This window comes from Heteronotia binoei, chromosome 5 (assembly GCF_032191835.1).
Source record: "Heteronotia binoei isolate CCM8104 ecotype False Entrance Well chromosome 5, APGP_CSIRO_Hbin_v1, whole genome shotgun sequence".
Classification (NCBI taxonomy): domain Eukaryota; kingdom Metazoa; phylum Chordata; class Lepidosauria; order Squamata; family Gekkonidae; genus Heteronotia; species Heteronotia binoei.
The window spans coordinates 129,678,317-129,693,467 of NC_083227.1; the positions used below are offsets into that span (position 1 = coordinate 129,678,317).

A 15,151-nucleotide genomic window follows, 5' to 3' on the forward strand; every position below is an offset into this window, starting at 1 on the left:
GACATTGCCCTGAGTGTGTAAATACAGCCTTGAACCCTACACTAAAGGTCCAAGAAATCTCCCTACATTCAGGCAGCACCAGTTCCTAAACAAGTCAGTCACCCAGTTGATGGTATAGAAATCCATGCATCTTCCTGAAATCTTATTTTCTCCCTTACACTCTTTTCTTGCCTTTATGATAAAGACTACCCTTTTAAGCCTATAACTATTCTAATTAACTTTTGCTGGCCAGTCATCAATTTTAGAGTTAGGGCACGCTCTAGATTAAACCACTGAAATGTATGCACTAAACACCAATATTTCCACTAAACTTCCACAACTCCATCACTCATCTTAAACTGGATAGCTCCAATAATGGCACACGGCACTGGATTATGCTTTTTTATTCAAAAGCTAGGATAGCATCAATATCCATGTCATGGTGATCAGAACACATGTAAAATACCTTACAATACATTAGATTCCAAAAAGGTACCAAAAAGTACAGTAAAATTAACACTTCCATTACAGGAAATGTATGACACAAAACCAATACAAAATAAAAAGGTGGAAAGTGACACTGGTTCCCTAAGATGCATCTTATTCTGTACAACTGGAATAACATAGTTCATTATTAACGCCAAGGCAGCCCCTAGATAGAGCTGCAGCTTTAAGCAGACCCTCAAAATCAGTTTCAATCTAACCTATCCATAAAATCATTAATCTTCAGCAAGGCTGAAATTTACACACCACACTGTCTAAACAACTATTATCTGTAAATATTAAACAAAGACGTTTCCAAGGAGCTCTTCTGATACACTTAACAGGCCATAGAAATTTATTGTAAAGTTAAATTTGGTACATAATTGTAATGTCCATCTACAGCATTGAGTACAAAACCTATGCAGCAGTCTTGCATTAGAGCATGCCACTGCATACCTGAATACCTTTGATCAATATGGCTTGTAGTTATTCTGATGACCACGTCTTGGAGCCTTTCCGTAATTTGAACTGCCTTGACCTGTGAACAAGAAATTAAATGCATTAAACTGCTAATTAGTTATGCATACATATACCCAATACAGTTCACTTTACTTACTGTAATCATAGCTAGGTCCATATCCAAAATACCCATATCCTGAATAATCATAGCCTCCATAGCCACCATAACCTTGCTGATAGCCGTATCCTTGACTCCCATAACCCTGGTTCCAGTAATTGCCATAACTTTGATTCCAATTTTGACTTTGAGCTATAGAAGGGAAAACCATCCACAAAATCCCATTTTAGTATAGAAGTTTGTTTTAGAATGTGTCCATACTAAAGTAGCGTTTGCAATACTCACCTCTTCTTCCACCTCTTCCTCTGCCACCCCCAGAACCAAACTGCTGTTGTTGATATACTTCTTTCGGCTGGGCTACCTTTATCTCACACTGAAAAATAAAAGTAGGTTAAGAACACCATACTTCTAAACTAACAACATCAGCTGCTTTCTAAGTCTGAAAACAGCTGAGATAAATTTTTAGTACAACTACGTATTAACCTACAAAAATATAGAATTGGACATACTAGGATCCTTGAACACAGTAGCATCTTCAAATATTATTTTAAAATCTTAAGAGCACCCAAGACACCTTTTAATCACCTATCCATTTACAACATTTCTTCATTTTTTGTATTAAGGCCAAGCAACTGTTTGTGCGACATTTCAAACTTCATTACAGACAACTGGAGTGAAAGTGCATGTTTAACTTTTCAATTGGGAACCAAAGAGTAATTATTTGTTCCCATGTGTCCTTCAAATGAGACTGTGAGAGCAGATCAACTTTTCCATGGTTTAAAAGGCAGACAGGCCATGCAGCTTTTTTTAAAGCAAAAGTGCAGTTACTGTAGCCTTTTTTTTGCACAAGATAATGCATCTGCTCTTTCCTATCTGTGTACCTTCTAAAATGCCTCTCTCCATTCAGAGAGCATCTACCAATCCAGTTGGCTACTTCTTTAAGTGTCATCATAGCAAAGCCTTACTCTATTCCCCTGTAGATTCCTAACTCCCTACTCAGAGTTACAGTACTATCAATGGGTATGCTTTAGTCAGCGAAAGCTGCTAAAGTGGGACATGGGACGGACAGAGAATGAAATAGAAATATTTAAAGAGATAAACTTCAAACATGTCTTGATTCAAGTAGGTTTTCTTCATGATTTAAAATCTTATTCAAAGCAATCATTACATACTACAGTAATCAAGCTAAACATTACTGAAATTTAAAATCTAATGTATTAGATCAAGAATACTTTATCTGACATCACTTCTTGTGACCATATTCTATCATTACTCTCCTTAGGGGAGTTCTGTTTTATTATTTGGGCTTTTTCCACACAGACGTCTTACTGTATATATTGGTTACTAATATCTATTTTAATGTACTATGCAAAATACTTTTTAAAAGCTATTTTGTATTTAAAAATACTTTATTTAAGTGTACATTTTCTCCAACTATATTTCCATGTAAATATCATATGAGCCATTAAGTCTAAAGGTTATACAAACTCAATGTCATGAATTCCTACCTTACTACCACTGACATTGTGGAATTTTTTCTCCAAAATCTTCTTGACTGGATCTTCTTCCTTAAATGTGATGAACACAAAGCCTCTTCTTTTATTGGTCTTTGGATCCATTGGAAGTTCAATTGCTTCGATCTGATAAAACAATAATGAAGGTTCAACTGGATTATCTACTGTATTACATCATCTGATAATACAGGGCTATACTATATAACAGCCTTCTTTTAAGCTAGATATCTTCTGCTCTAAAATTTCTGGATCTTTTGGGAACAAGGTTCTCCCAACTAATTCTCCTTATCTAACTGGCGGGCACTGTATGAAGCAGTGAGTTTTTGTATGTTTTGTATGTTGAACCTCAGCTTCAATTCTTCAAAACTTTATCAATAAACACTAATTACTGGGGAAATTATTTTCAAAATAACTATTGCTGTAGAGCTGTAAGGCACTAATTCACTGTCAGAAGATGAAATACTGTTATCCACATAGAAGAATGAGCCCCAGTTACAGATGAGTTAGCTTATGCCCAGTTCCCAGCCTTTCCACTTAATATGAGTGCTGATCTTTTCCTACATTCCTCTCTCTCTGGGTAGTCCCTTTCAAGCCCTGGAAAATTATTCCTGTATCCACATGAATCAACATCCCGACAGTTAGCACAGCTATAGTAAGGAATGGAATATGTTGTTTCTCCTTCCTTGTCCAAAATATATGCAGGGAACAACTACACATATTCCACTGGAGTTGGCTGGATACAAGCCTGAACCTTTAATTAAGCTATCTTGGAATTAAAGTTTTTTACTTTGCAAATTAAGTATAACTAACTTAAATTAACAAATTAAGTTAAAATATGCTCAGATCACACACATATAGATGTGAAGGAAAAGGAAAGGTCCCCTGTGCAAGCACCAGCCAATTCCAACTTTGGGGTAACGTTGCCTTCACAACGTTTTCACGGCAGATGTTTTACGGGGTGGTTTACCATTACCTTCCCCAGTCATCTACACTTTCCCCTCAGCAAGCTGGGTACTCATTTTACTGACCTCGGAAGGATGGAAGGTTGAGTCGACCTCGAGCCGGCTACCTGAAAACCCAACTTACGCCGGGGATCGAACTCAGGTCGTGAGCAGAGCTTAGGACTGCAATACTGCAGCTTTAACACTCTGCGCCACGGGGCTCTAAAGCGCCCCCCCCCCCCCCCAAAAAGGAAAATTCACTGGGTGAGGGCATTCCCTGAGACCTTTACACTGGGAAAATTTTTTTATGAAATGTATTTTCTTATTCAATGAGTAAAATCCTGCCTTGTAGTTGACCTTTCCACTTCTCCCTCAAACCACTGTGACACATGTATGCACAGAATGGATAACAAATAGCTTATTGACCTATCTTGGTGAAGGGAAAAGCGATCAAAAGGAAGTTGGGCAGAAATTGCATCAAACCCTCAGAGAGAAAACTCTGAAAGTTCTCTCCAATGAGACAGCAAAAATTAAGGCACATATGCTAAGTCTGCACAGGATGCATCAGCCTGCAGTTTTCTCTCAAGTATTGGGTATAATTTGCTCATAGAAAACAAAAACGCTTATAAATTTTAAATTCTATATGTCAAATGTTGCACTTTTTTACACTATGTTGTAATTGATGCATTTCATGTTTTTATGCAGTAAAATTAGTTTAGGTTTGATAGGACAATAAGTACTGTATATATTTCAGTTTTCCCAACATTTTCATTCCCTCACCTGTCCCCAAAAATGGGGAGTTTTCTCCCCATGGCTACAAAATTGCTGGAAATATTAAATTTCTACACACACCTCTCCAAAGTCTCCAAAATATTCCCTGATTTTATCTTCTGTTGCTTCAGGGTTAAGTCCACCAACAAATATTTTCTTCACGGGATCCTTCTTCATTGCCATTGCCTTTTTAGGGTCAATCACTCGTCCATCTAACTTGTGTTCTTTCTGTTCCAAAACCTTAAGAAGAAATAATTTAATAAGTCAGGATGAAATTTGCAAGAATATTAAGAATTTCCAAGAATACTAAGAATTTAGGTTTTTTAACCCTTCACGCTTACTTTGTCAACACTTGCAGCCTCTTTAAAGAGAATGAACCCAAAACCTCTTGATCTTCCTGTATTGGGGTCCATCTTTATTGTGCAATCAGTCACTTCACCAAATTTTGTGAAGTAGTCTTTCAAGTCTTTCTTGCTTGTATCCCAGCTGAGACCACCAACAAACATTTTCCTGAAATAAAAAGATAAATGCACCAACAGTTATCACTAACATCTAATCTTAAAATGTTAATACAAATAAACAGTTGCTCAACCATCGATTTCTGGAGGACTTGTACTTTTCCCTTGCAAACAGTTCATAATACACAAATCACCCCCCCCCAAAAAACTTAATCCATCTTATACATGGTGTTATATGAACACAAACTCAATTGAAGTTTCAGTTATCTACAATAAAAACTCAGACAAGGCTACAGCTAAGATACCATGTATGCTGAAAAATGATATTTTAACATCTGTTAGGAAGCACTACTTGTAATTCATCCCAAAACTTTAAAATTAAAGAACCCCAATTTTATTTTCTGGGACATTCTTCCTTCTTGCTCAAGAAGTATATTATACTAACAAGCATTTTTAACCCAACATGCTCCAAACCACCAACCAATCACTATAAATTATGAAAAACAGGCTATAAACTTAAGATATAATATTACAAAACAACCAGTCCAGCATAAAATAAAGCAACTCAACCTTAATCTTAAGAGTTGACAAAATGTAGTAATTATTTTCATTAAATAATGAACACCTCAACACTGGACATGAATTAACCATGCAGTTTTCTTTACTACTTATTGCATATCACGCCTGCCCCCCCCCCAAAAAAAATCTTTCTAACCCATGTATTTGGCATGGGAAGACTGCACAGTATTCCAGATGACCATATCAGTTTGTTTTAGCAAAATTAAACAGCTATTGAGAGTTACTCCAAAACTGGTCAGTCCCGAGAGTTAAAGTTTTTAAAAACCATATTGTGCTGCAAAGTTATTAACTGTATCCACTGACCCCCTTTACAAACAGCAGTGACAACTTGCGGTTTCAAATCACACCATTTTCAAAGGTTTTTCACAAATGTTATGGGGTATGAAATAATGGAAACAGAATACTTAAAAGGAAATTTTGGCGATTACAGTTGAGTAAAAGGAGTCCACAATGAAGAGACACCTGTATGCGTATGGCAGCATCAATATCAAGAAACAGCACACCTCATTTATAAGTACTGTAGTCATATGTGGCACAAGGTCAGGGGTTGGATTGACTGCCTTTGGGAAGAAGCTACTATGCTTCTACTAGAGCATCACAGGGGTCAGGAAAAATTAGACAATGAATCAGCTTCAAGTACCAACAAAACCAGAAAGGCAACAGCTTTATTTAATTTCCTAACCACCACATGTATACATTAGATGCCACCTTAAATTCCACAAATACCAATGCATCTATAGTAGGTTCAAATATATGCATCCAATTAACTTAATGCTACTATTATACAGTCTTCTATGGTATAATCTTTAGAAGCTATAGTTAACCGCCATATTAAGAGAAACGACTCTGTACATTACTCCCCACGCAACAGCGGCCCAAGTAAGGGGGAGAAAATACTGATTTCAAGGTTACCTAAAATGCATCGATGATTAAGCCGTGATTACACAGCATGCACACAACATGGGAAGGGAGGCGGACTCTGCCATTTCAGGCAAAAAAAAAAAAAAAGCGGTTCTCCCGCCACCACCACATGGCGGCAACAAAAGGCAGCTCCAGAACAAAGGAGGTGGTCCCGCCGCCGTAGTGACGGCTCAGGCCCCGCTTATTGCCTGCTTCAGCCTCACCAGCAGGGCCGAGCCTGCCACGCAGCTGCGCCACAACCGCCCTTTGTCGGAGCCTGCAGCACTGCAGAACGGAAGCAGCCTCGGGCCTACCCCCCCCCCCCCGGTTCACTGCCAGCACGTTTCTAGCCGCATTGGCGCCCAGGAAGGGAGGCCGCTCGCACTCACCCCGCGTCTTCCTCGTTCTTGCTGGCGTTGATCTGGTCGCCCTCGGCTCCGTTCTGGCTGCCGGTCGCCTCCGCCGGAGCAGCCGACTGCCCCTCCTCTCCTCCGTCTCCGGCCTCCTCCGCCGCCTCTTCTTCCTCCTCCTCCTCCTCCGCTACGGCCGCCACCACCTCCTCTTCCTCCTCCATCTGCTGCTGCTGCTGCTGCTCCTCGTCGCCGCCGCCGCCAGCGGAGCCCTCGGCCGCTTCTGCTTCGTGCCCGTTCTGAGTGGCGCCAAACTGCTGCTCCACCTCTGCCATCGCGCTCAGCACAAGACCGCGCCGCTGCTGCGTCTACCTGGGAAAGGGACACAACGGAAGCCCCCACGTCACTGAGGCCTACCGAGTGGAAGAGAAGCCAAGAAAAGCGCCTCCGCTCGATCCGCAGGCCCAGCCCGCCTCACGACCTCTCCCCGTCGAAGCAACCGAGACCGGTTGACCCTCGAGAGCCTTCGGTACTCACGTTAAATTTCGCTCCGGTTGCGATCTCGGATCAGCCAGAATCCTGCCCCGAAAACGCCGTCCGGATCTGCTCCCAGTCACTCCGATGTCGTCAGCACCCGCTGCTCCTCCCTTCTCTCCCGCGCGGTTTTTGCCTCAGAGACAGAAAGACACTGCACTACGGCGCTATCCGAACGAGGAACGCGCGATCTCGCGTGGCCCCCTTTTATAGACTTCTCGGGGCCGCGCTGTCACCTTGCAACAAGCCTCCTGCTTACTGGAGGAAGGGAGCCGTCACTCATGTAGAAGCGCATTTGTTATTTGCCCACGGGCTCTTTGTCCGCCCTCTCTCGTCTACTCCGAGGGCTGGCTGAGAGGCCTAGCTCTGCTCCCGGGAGCGGAGACATAGAAGTCTTGAAGGCCGCGAAGCTGTTTGTCAGATGTGAGCCGGGACTTTCTGTAAAACAAATGATGTGCGCGAAAGGAAAGCATTCGCTTTGCATAAATAGTCAAATAAAAATGGGTCTTGTAGCACTTTAAAGAATAAGGGACTTTTTGCAGCTTTACAAACAATTGTGTGTGGAAATAGTTTCGAAACTATTTCGTCTTTTTAAAATGAATAACAGGACCGACACAAATATAAAAACCACACAACACAATATAAAGTATAATTAAAACAGTACGTAATATAAGGTGTCTGTGACATAATACATGGATATTACAGAGCTTTTATGGTTTGGATAAACTGATAAAGAGGCAGGTCCCTTTTTTAACTTTTTAATACACTAGAAACCATTTCATCAAATCTGTACTTCCCCGGATGGCACAAGGGTATGAAGTAGAGGAAGGAATGTAAGCAATGGAGGCAAAAGTTTATAAACTGCAGAAAGAATATGTTATTTAAAGCTCAAGTGTATACATAAGAACAGTGACCATTCATAGGAGTAATGGCAATAACTTTTATTCACTAGAAGCAGCCAAGAAAACCTTCAACCAGTTTCGCACTAGAACTTTAATCCTGGTTTAGCCCTGTCCCCAGGCTGACATTCTACACTAAAATAATAGAATCAGAGAGTCACAGAGTTGGTTTCTCTGATTCTAGTGTAGAATGTCAGTTCAGGTTCAGGGCTAACCCAGGATTAAAGGTCTAGTGCGAAACTGGTCTTGGTCTTAAGGCCTATTCAAACAGAATAAAGCTTTCTAAGAAACAGAAACTTCATCATGGAGCCTTTGAAGTTCCTTTGTTGCCAATTCTCCCAGCCAACATCGACAAGTTAATACGCACTTTTGTAATTTTTGTTGGACTACTGTTTAGACTGTGGTTTATGCATTGGCCTGCCCTTGAATACAACTTGGAAATTACAACTGGTTCAAAATGCACAAGCTTGACTACTGACAAGCACACATCTCGCATATTACAAAACAGCTGTAAGAGAGCAGTGACTTTACGGCTATGTATATTGAATTGAACTTGGAAGCTGACAGTCTGTCTATCTAGACTGTCAGTTTGCTTCCCAGTTCAATTCAGCTTGCTGGTTATAACTTTTATAGCCCTTCAGGAGTTACAAACCAAATATCTGAAAGACAGTACCTCCCCATATGTCCCCATGCACCAACTTTAATCTTCTGATTGCCACCTTCTCATTGTTTCCCTGCTTATGATGGCCCATTTGACATCTATTGTGGTGCCCATGGGTGCAGTGGTGCTAAAGAGCACCTTTCTTAATGCCCGCCAAGTGTTTTTATACAAGGGATGCGGCTTCTGATTAGCTGCAGATTTTTTAAAATGTTGCTTCGGCAACAGCTGCCACCACAGCACAAAGATCTTCACTGTGTGACTGAAAATAAGCTGTGGCAGCCATTCTGTGGCTGGCTTCACAATTTGCAGCAGCCATTCTGTGGCTGTACCCACCACAATGTGTCAGAATTTCAAAGGTGCTCGCAGGCTAAAAAATGTTGGGAACCCCTGTATTAGAGGCTCTGTACCCCATTTTTTCATTATTGTGAGTTACACTCAGAAGAGGAGGAACAAAATGCCTTTAGATGTTTTTAGGAGATGCTGTACCGTCATTTTGTTTGCAAGAGCTGCAATTTGTAGGCATATTCTGGGAGGAGGGGAGTTACGTTACTTTGTATATTTCAATCTTAAAATGGTAGGTTACTTGACCAAGTAGAGAAAGATGGAATAAATACATTAGTAGTTAGTTTTTGGTCAGTACCCAGTAGCAATGTGTACGAGAAGACTGAAATATTCTCATTGGTATTTGAACGTTTCTGTATCTTTCTCATTAAGACTGACCTGTTTAAGTGGCAGGACATGGTTGTCTTGTGTGTGTGTAGGGCTTTATGACAGAAAAAGCCCAGCAGAAACTCATTTGCATATTAGGCCACACCCCCAGTATCACCATTGTTACACACGGTTTTGTAGAAAAAGCCCAGCAGGATCTCGTTTGCATATTAGGCCACATCCTGATACCAGGCCAGCTGGAACTGTGTTCCTGTTCAAAAAAAGTCCTGTGTGTATGTGAGAGGAGAGAGAGAGATTAGATGGGGTTTATACCTCACCATTAGGGATCTCAGAGCAGTTTACAACCTCTTTTCCTTCCTCTCCTCACAAAAGACACCCTGAGGTAGGAGGGGCTGAGAGAGCTCTGAGACAACTGCTCTTGAGAGAACAGCTCTGAGAGAACTGTGGCTTGCCCAAGGTCATCTAGCAGCTGCATGTGGAGGAGCAGGGAATCAAACCTGGTCCTCCCAGATTAAAGTCTACACACTTAACTATTACACCAAACAGGCTCTCATCCATCCATCCATCCATCACATTGGAGGATTGAACAAGTGAACGTGTTCACTGATCGTATGATCATCATTATTATGCCCCATAGCAGTTTGAGTGGATATGGGAATAGATATTGCATTTGGATTTGTTGCAAGGCTTAGGCCCGGGATTAATAACAACAGGTAGCCTGTTACTACTGTAAGTAGCTCTTTTATATCTGTTATCATCAACAATTTCACTTGTTGTAGGGTTCTCAGGACTTACCTTGCAAGTGGCAGGGGACTCCAGTTTTCTTCCCTGGAGTCTTCTGTGTGCATGCAAAGTACATGCTCAATAATGATGTCATCTGGAAGTGATGTCATTGCACTGGGCACATTGCATGGGGGACTCTTTGACAATACTCTGGGGTCCAGTTCACAAAAGATTACCACAACTAATATGTTGAAGTGCCACAAGATTCATTTTCTCTCTGTAACAGCTCTGTGATGTAGCCTATATATCCCCTCCCCTCATATTGTTGGATAAAACCTTCCATAATTTTAATTCCAAGAAACTGCCTGCCAGACCAGATCTTCCTGATACCACAAGCTGCCCTTTTCCAGTTTAAACTGCAGTCCTACACATAGGTACCATGGAACAGGGCTTTTATTGAGTAGGAATGCACAGGAACACAGTTCTGGCGGGCTTGGCCAGGGTTCCAGCTCAAGAAAAGGACTTGAGGGAAGATGCTAGGCAGCCATGCACTCCCAGACCGCATGCTCCATCTTCTCTGCCACCTCCAGGCTCCAACGGCTTGTGAAGAGAGCGAGAGATGTGGAGTCATCCATGAGCACCCCCTCCTAGGTGAAGCTGGGCCTGTTGCTGCCCACCCTGCCACACGTGGCTCACTCTGTCTAGCTCAGGGTGGGGGAACAAGATCTCTCACTGGGCTGTGTGAGAAACACAGCTGATGGCACTGTACTGTTCTGTGTCAATATGCGGAAAGTAACCCACTGAATGGGTGACATCACTTCCAGTGATGGCAGGGACTGTGGTCTAATATGCACATGAGTTCCTGCTAGGCTTTTTCTACCAAAAAAAATCCTCCCTGCCTTAGAACAATTTAATTGAATTCAGTGGAACTTATCGCAGACATTCATAATGCTTAATTTGCTCAAGCTGCCATCTTTATGCACCCTGACTTGGAAATAAGCAACTTAGAAATGAGCAAGTCACACAGGGAACAAGAACAAGTGCAGATCAGTGGTGTTGCAATCCTATGTACATTTGAACATAATGGGACTTATTTCTGAAAAGGTATGCATAAGATAGCCTGATAATGGAAGCTAAGCAGGGTCAGCCCTAGATGGGAGACCGCCAAGGAATACCAGGGTTGATATGCAGAGGGAGGTAATGGCAAACCACCTTGGAACCCTATACAGTTGCCATAAGTTTGTTGTGACTTGATGACAAAAAAAAAAAGAGTACAAGATTGTGCTACACAACTCCCAACTTCACCATTCTCATGTCAGTTGTTAAGGTGGCAGTCCTAACCAGATCTACTCAGGAACCTAGCAAGGCTGACTTCAATGGGGCTTACTCCCAGAAAAATAGTCTCCAGGAGGATTCCAAGTAGTCCTGTTTAGGACTGCTGTCTAAATTGTCCAATTTCAAATATCAGCCATGAATACTACCACACAATTTTAGTGGTGATTTCCATGCAGGTGTTTTTGTTGTTCAGTTGCAGTCGAGTCTGACTCTTTGCGACCCCATGGACCAAGTCATGCCAGGCCCTCCTGTCTTCCATCATCCTCCGAGGTCTGCTCAAATTCATGTTAGTTACATCAGTAACACTGTCCAGCCATCCCATCTTTTGCCATCCCCTTCTTCTTTTGCCTTCTGTCTTTCCCAGCATCAGGATCTTCTCCAGTGAGTGCTCCCTTCTCATTTGGTGGCCAAAGTATTTGAGCTTCAGCTTCAGCATCTGACCTTCCAGGGAACAGTCAAGGTTGATTTCCCTTAGGACTAACTGATTTGATCTTCTTACATTCTAAGGGACTCTCAAGAGTCTTCTCCAGCACCACAGCCCGAAAGCATCTATTCTTCTTGGGGTTGCTTTACAATCCATATCTATTGCCACATATATATATATTTTAAGCTGTATTAGATGGACTTTAGTATGATTCAGCATGGCACTTATCTCTCACTGAAGGAGGTGTATTGCATAAATCCACAAACCTGGGTAGCCCAGGCAAGCCCAAGCTCGTCAGATCTCAGAAGCTAAGCAGGGCCAACCCTGGCAAGTGTTTGGATGGGAGGCCTCCAGAGAATAACTTGGGAGGCGGAGGCGGTCTATCAAGCAACTTCTCTGAATGTTTTATAGTACAGGGGTGGCCAAACTTGCTTAACATAAGAACCACATAGAATAAACATCAGATGTTTGAGAGCCGAAGGAAGGAAAGAAGGAAAACAGATGAGAGAGGTAGAGATGGAAATGCATTTTCCAAGCCATTGGCTGGCTTGGCAAAGTAATTTAAAGAGACAAATGTCTTCTCCAAGCTGGGCAATGGGTGATAGGGGCTTTAAGACCCACACAATATGTGTAAAAGTGCCACAGCATGGCCACCCCATCATAGAATATTAAGTAATTGTACGTTACTAATGTGCTCACAGAAAAAGGATCAAAAGACGATGTAGCTTTCAGGTTTCTCTTTCCCTTCAGCCCTTCTACCACACCTTTATTGCTTTGTTTATTTAACCAAAAGGCTTGAGTACTCCTTAGGGGAAGAAAAAAGCTGCTGCCTTTTAAGGCAAAGGAAACTTTTTAATGTGAGAAAAAGACCCCTAATTTCAGAACATCATAGTCACCTGTTTGGTTGCCAGGGTGCCTGGAGATTCAACTCACACATATCTGCCAGGAGAATGTGGGTTTTGTCTACCAGAATGTAAGGGACTTATGTGAGTACTAACAGCCACAACGTTGCAGCAGCACTCGGTATCTCTGGAAGAGTGCTAACCAGGAGGACAGATGGGCTTCCAGCCGCTCCGTGCGTGCACCATCTCGGCCGTTGCAGCAGAAGTTGCGCTGCCAGGAACTGTCCGGGCAAGCAGTTTCCAGCCTTGACCATAGAATCCATATTGGCAGGCTAACATCACCAGCAACTATCTTCCTGCAGTGCCAGACTCCATGACAGCGAAGCGGGAGGCTCACGTACTCAACAGATGTCACCTATGCATGACAATCAAGCTTATCTTAGGCATGGATCCTGTCAGACTGCCTAAAGCAACGGACAAAGGATGGTGCCAGTAGAGGAATGAAGAAGAGGAAGAACATCTTCATCCAGAGCCAAGTTTCTTTGTATAGATCAGGTGTTACCTTAGGTAGCAATTTGGCCATCTATTGTCACCTTTTAGATAAGTTTTGATAGCCTTTTAATCACTTCCACCCCAATAATTTCACCCATTCTTTCCCTTAATGGTCATCCCGGAGCCTCCCCTTTTTCTGAGGTCATGTACCAGCTGACCACCTGTCATCCGCCCCTGTACCTCCTACCCCCTAAGGGCTCAAGGTAGTCCTTATAACCACAGTCCCAACTCCCCACAGGTGTGCATCTAGCAGTACATTCCTGCTGTTTAGATACATTCCCGATTCTTGGCCAGTTGAGGGTCCCGTTCCCCATAGTCCTCGTTTGTCGCCATTGGAGCCTTTCTTGAAGACTACGATCGGTAATTATCACCCTGTTTGTCCATCCTTATGTTACCTCTATGCATTTCTCTCTATTTTTATTAGGTCTGTATGTATGTTATATGAGTCTATTATCTTGTATGTGTGTGTTCTATATTTTTCTGTAATAAATTCATAATTGTTTTACTTAATTAGTGTCCTTGGTAAATTTAGCAATAATTTATGGAAGCTGAATCCTGTATACAGATTCTAGATCCTTTTTAAGCCAAAGGTGCCCAACCGTCAATTCCCCAACCTCTTTAGAGGACATTTTGGCTTACATTAATCAGGACTATTTTTGTAGCAGGAACTCCTTTGCTTATGAGGCCACAATCCCCTGATCCTCCAAGAGCTTACAGGGATCTCAGTATAGGGCCTACTGTAAGCTCCAGGAGGATTGACTATATCACAGGTCTGTGGCCTAATATGCAAAGGAGTTCCTGCTACAAAAAAAGTTCTGATTTTAATCATGGACTAAATTCATTCCTGCATGATATCCATCATACATGCTGTCACACATGGCAGTACAAAGGCCTCTTTCCCCTTTGTCTGATGTTTCTCTTTGCTTTGTGGACAAGATAAATTTGAGAAATAAATAAATAAATTTTAGTTTTTTACTACTATGTTGTTCATTGGCTTGCCTTCATTTCAATAGCAAGCACTGCCAGGTTCTTCTTTATGGCTAACTTTAGGGTGTACACTCTACTGAATTTACCATAACTGTGAATACCATGAGAGTACCATAACTGTGAATATAAGCAAACCACCCAAACACATTTTGTTGATCTTCAAGGTGTTACTAGACTTGAATTTGGTGAATATTAAGAATTTGGAGCCTGAACTGCATAGACATCTGATGGTTGATCCTGGCAAGCAGATCCTATGGTCATGCTATATCAGGCAGCTACTTTGGTGCCATTATATCACTGAAGCAGTCATATTCATAATATACCCCTCAGCAAAAACTACAAAGTAAAATCAAGTTTTAAAAGAGGCAGCAGTACATACCAATACATCTACAGTATTATTGGCAAACCTTCTATCACCCACCAACCATGATATGTGCTAAAAATACCCCCATAGTACCCACGTTTGGAAAAATCCAATGAACAGGCAGTGGACAGAAACAATGGCATAACATCACAGAACCTGATCTTTACCTTCTCCCAGAAATAAACTGCACAAGCATGCTGCCACAGAAGAACTGCTTCTACACCATCTCCAGCTAAAGAACCTTCAAGTAGGAAGGCTGGAAGGAAAATATGTTAGTGAAAGAACTTTGTGCCATCTTTCCTGATTTTCAAAAAGTTTTATTGGTTTCAGAAAAAAAGAAAGACTGGGGAATGGGAAAAAATAAAAAAAACACAATACATTCCAGTATTATTTTGCATAGGAATACTTTCAAAAATGTAATTCTACAGTATTTTCTTTACATAAATTATTTTGTCTCAACTGCACAGAATCCATTTTCAAATTTTATAGTTTAGACCTTTTGTAAAATTGTCTAGTAATTTTGACAATTCCAGTAAAGATATATTTTATAATATAAAGTACAGGAAAAAATAAGAAAAAATAAGTTCACATCAGAGAATCTTAAGAGTC

The 15,151-nt window shown here is 41.6% G+C and overlaps 2 protein-coding genes across 3 annotated transcripts in view; one reads left to right on the top strand and one right to left on the bottom strand.

The window, feature by feature from the left end:
* NME5 (NME/NM23 family member 5) overlaps positions 1-15,151 on the top strand; it is a 130,413-nt gene that overhangs the window by 86,390 nt on the left and 28,872 nt on the right. The window lies entirely within an intron of this gene.
* HNRNPAB (heterogeneous nuclear ribonucleoprotein A/B) lies at positions 368-7,605 on the bottom strand. Of its 2 annotated transcripts, XM_060240385.1 has the most exons (8): positions 7,090-7,605; positions 6,592-6,924; positions 4,607-4,775; positions 4,347-4,505; positions 2,548-2,679; positions 1,325-1,412; positions 1,079-1,231; positions 368-1,000 (listed from the first exon to the last, which is right to left on the bottom strand). In XM_060240385.1, exons 2-8 carry the CDS (start codon positions 6,885-6,887, stop codon positions 933-935), a joined length of 1,065 nt encoding a protein of 354 aa, XP_060096368.1. In that variant the 5' UTR covers positions 6,888-6,924; positions 7,090-7,605; the 3' UTR covers positions 368-932. The 2 variants fall into 2 exon arrangements, with proteins under 2 accessions (XP_060096368.1, XP_060096369.1); XM_060240386.1 differs by lacking the exon at positions 1,079-1,231.

Bases quoted from the DNA above. Each gene is read 5' to 3' on its own strand.
- HNRNPAB (XM_060240385.1), bottom strand. From the start codon at position 6,887: ATGGCAGAGGTGGAGCAGCAGTTTGGCGCCACTCAGAACGGGCACGAA. The intron at 2,680-4,346 runs GTGTGTGTAGAA...TTGTTTTATCAG, and splicing joins ATTTTGGAGACTTTGGAGAG to ATCGAAGCAATTGAACTTCC. The intron at 1,232-1,324 runs GTGAGTATTGCA...TCCCTTCTATAG, and splicing joins AGGAAGAGGTGGAAGAAGAG to CTCAAAGTCAAAATTGGAAT.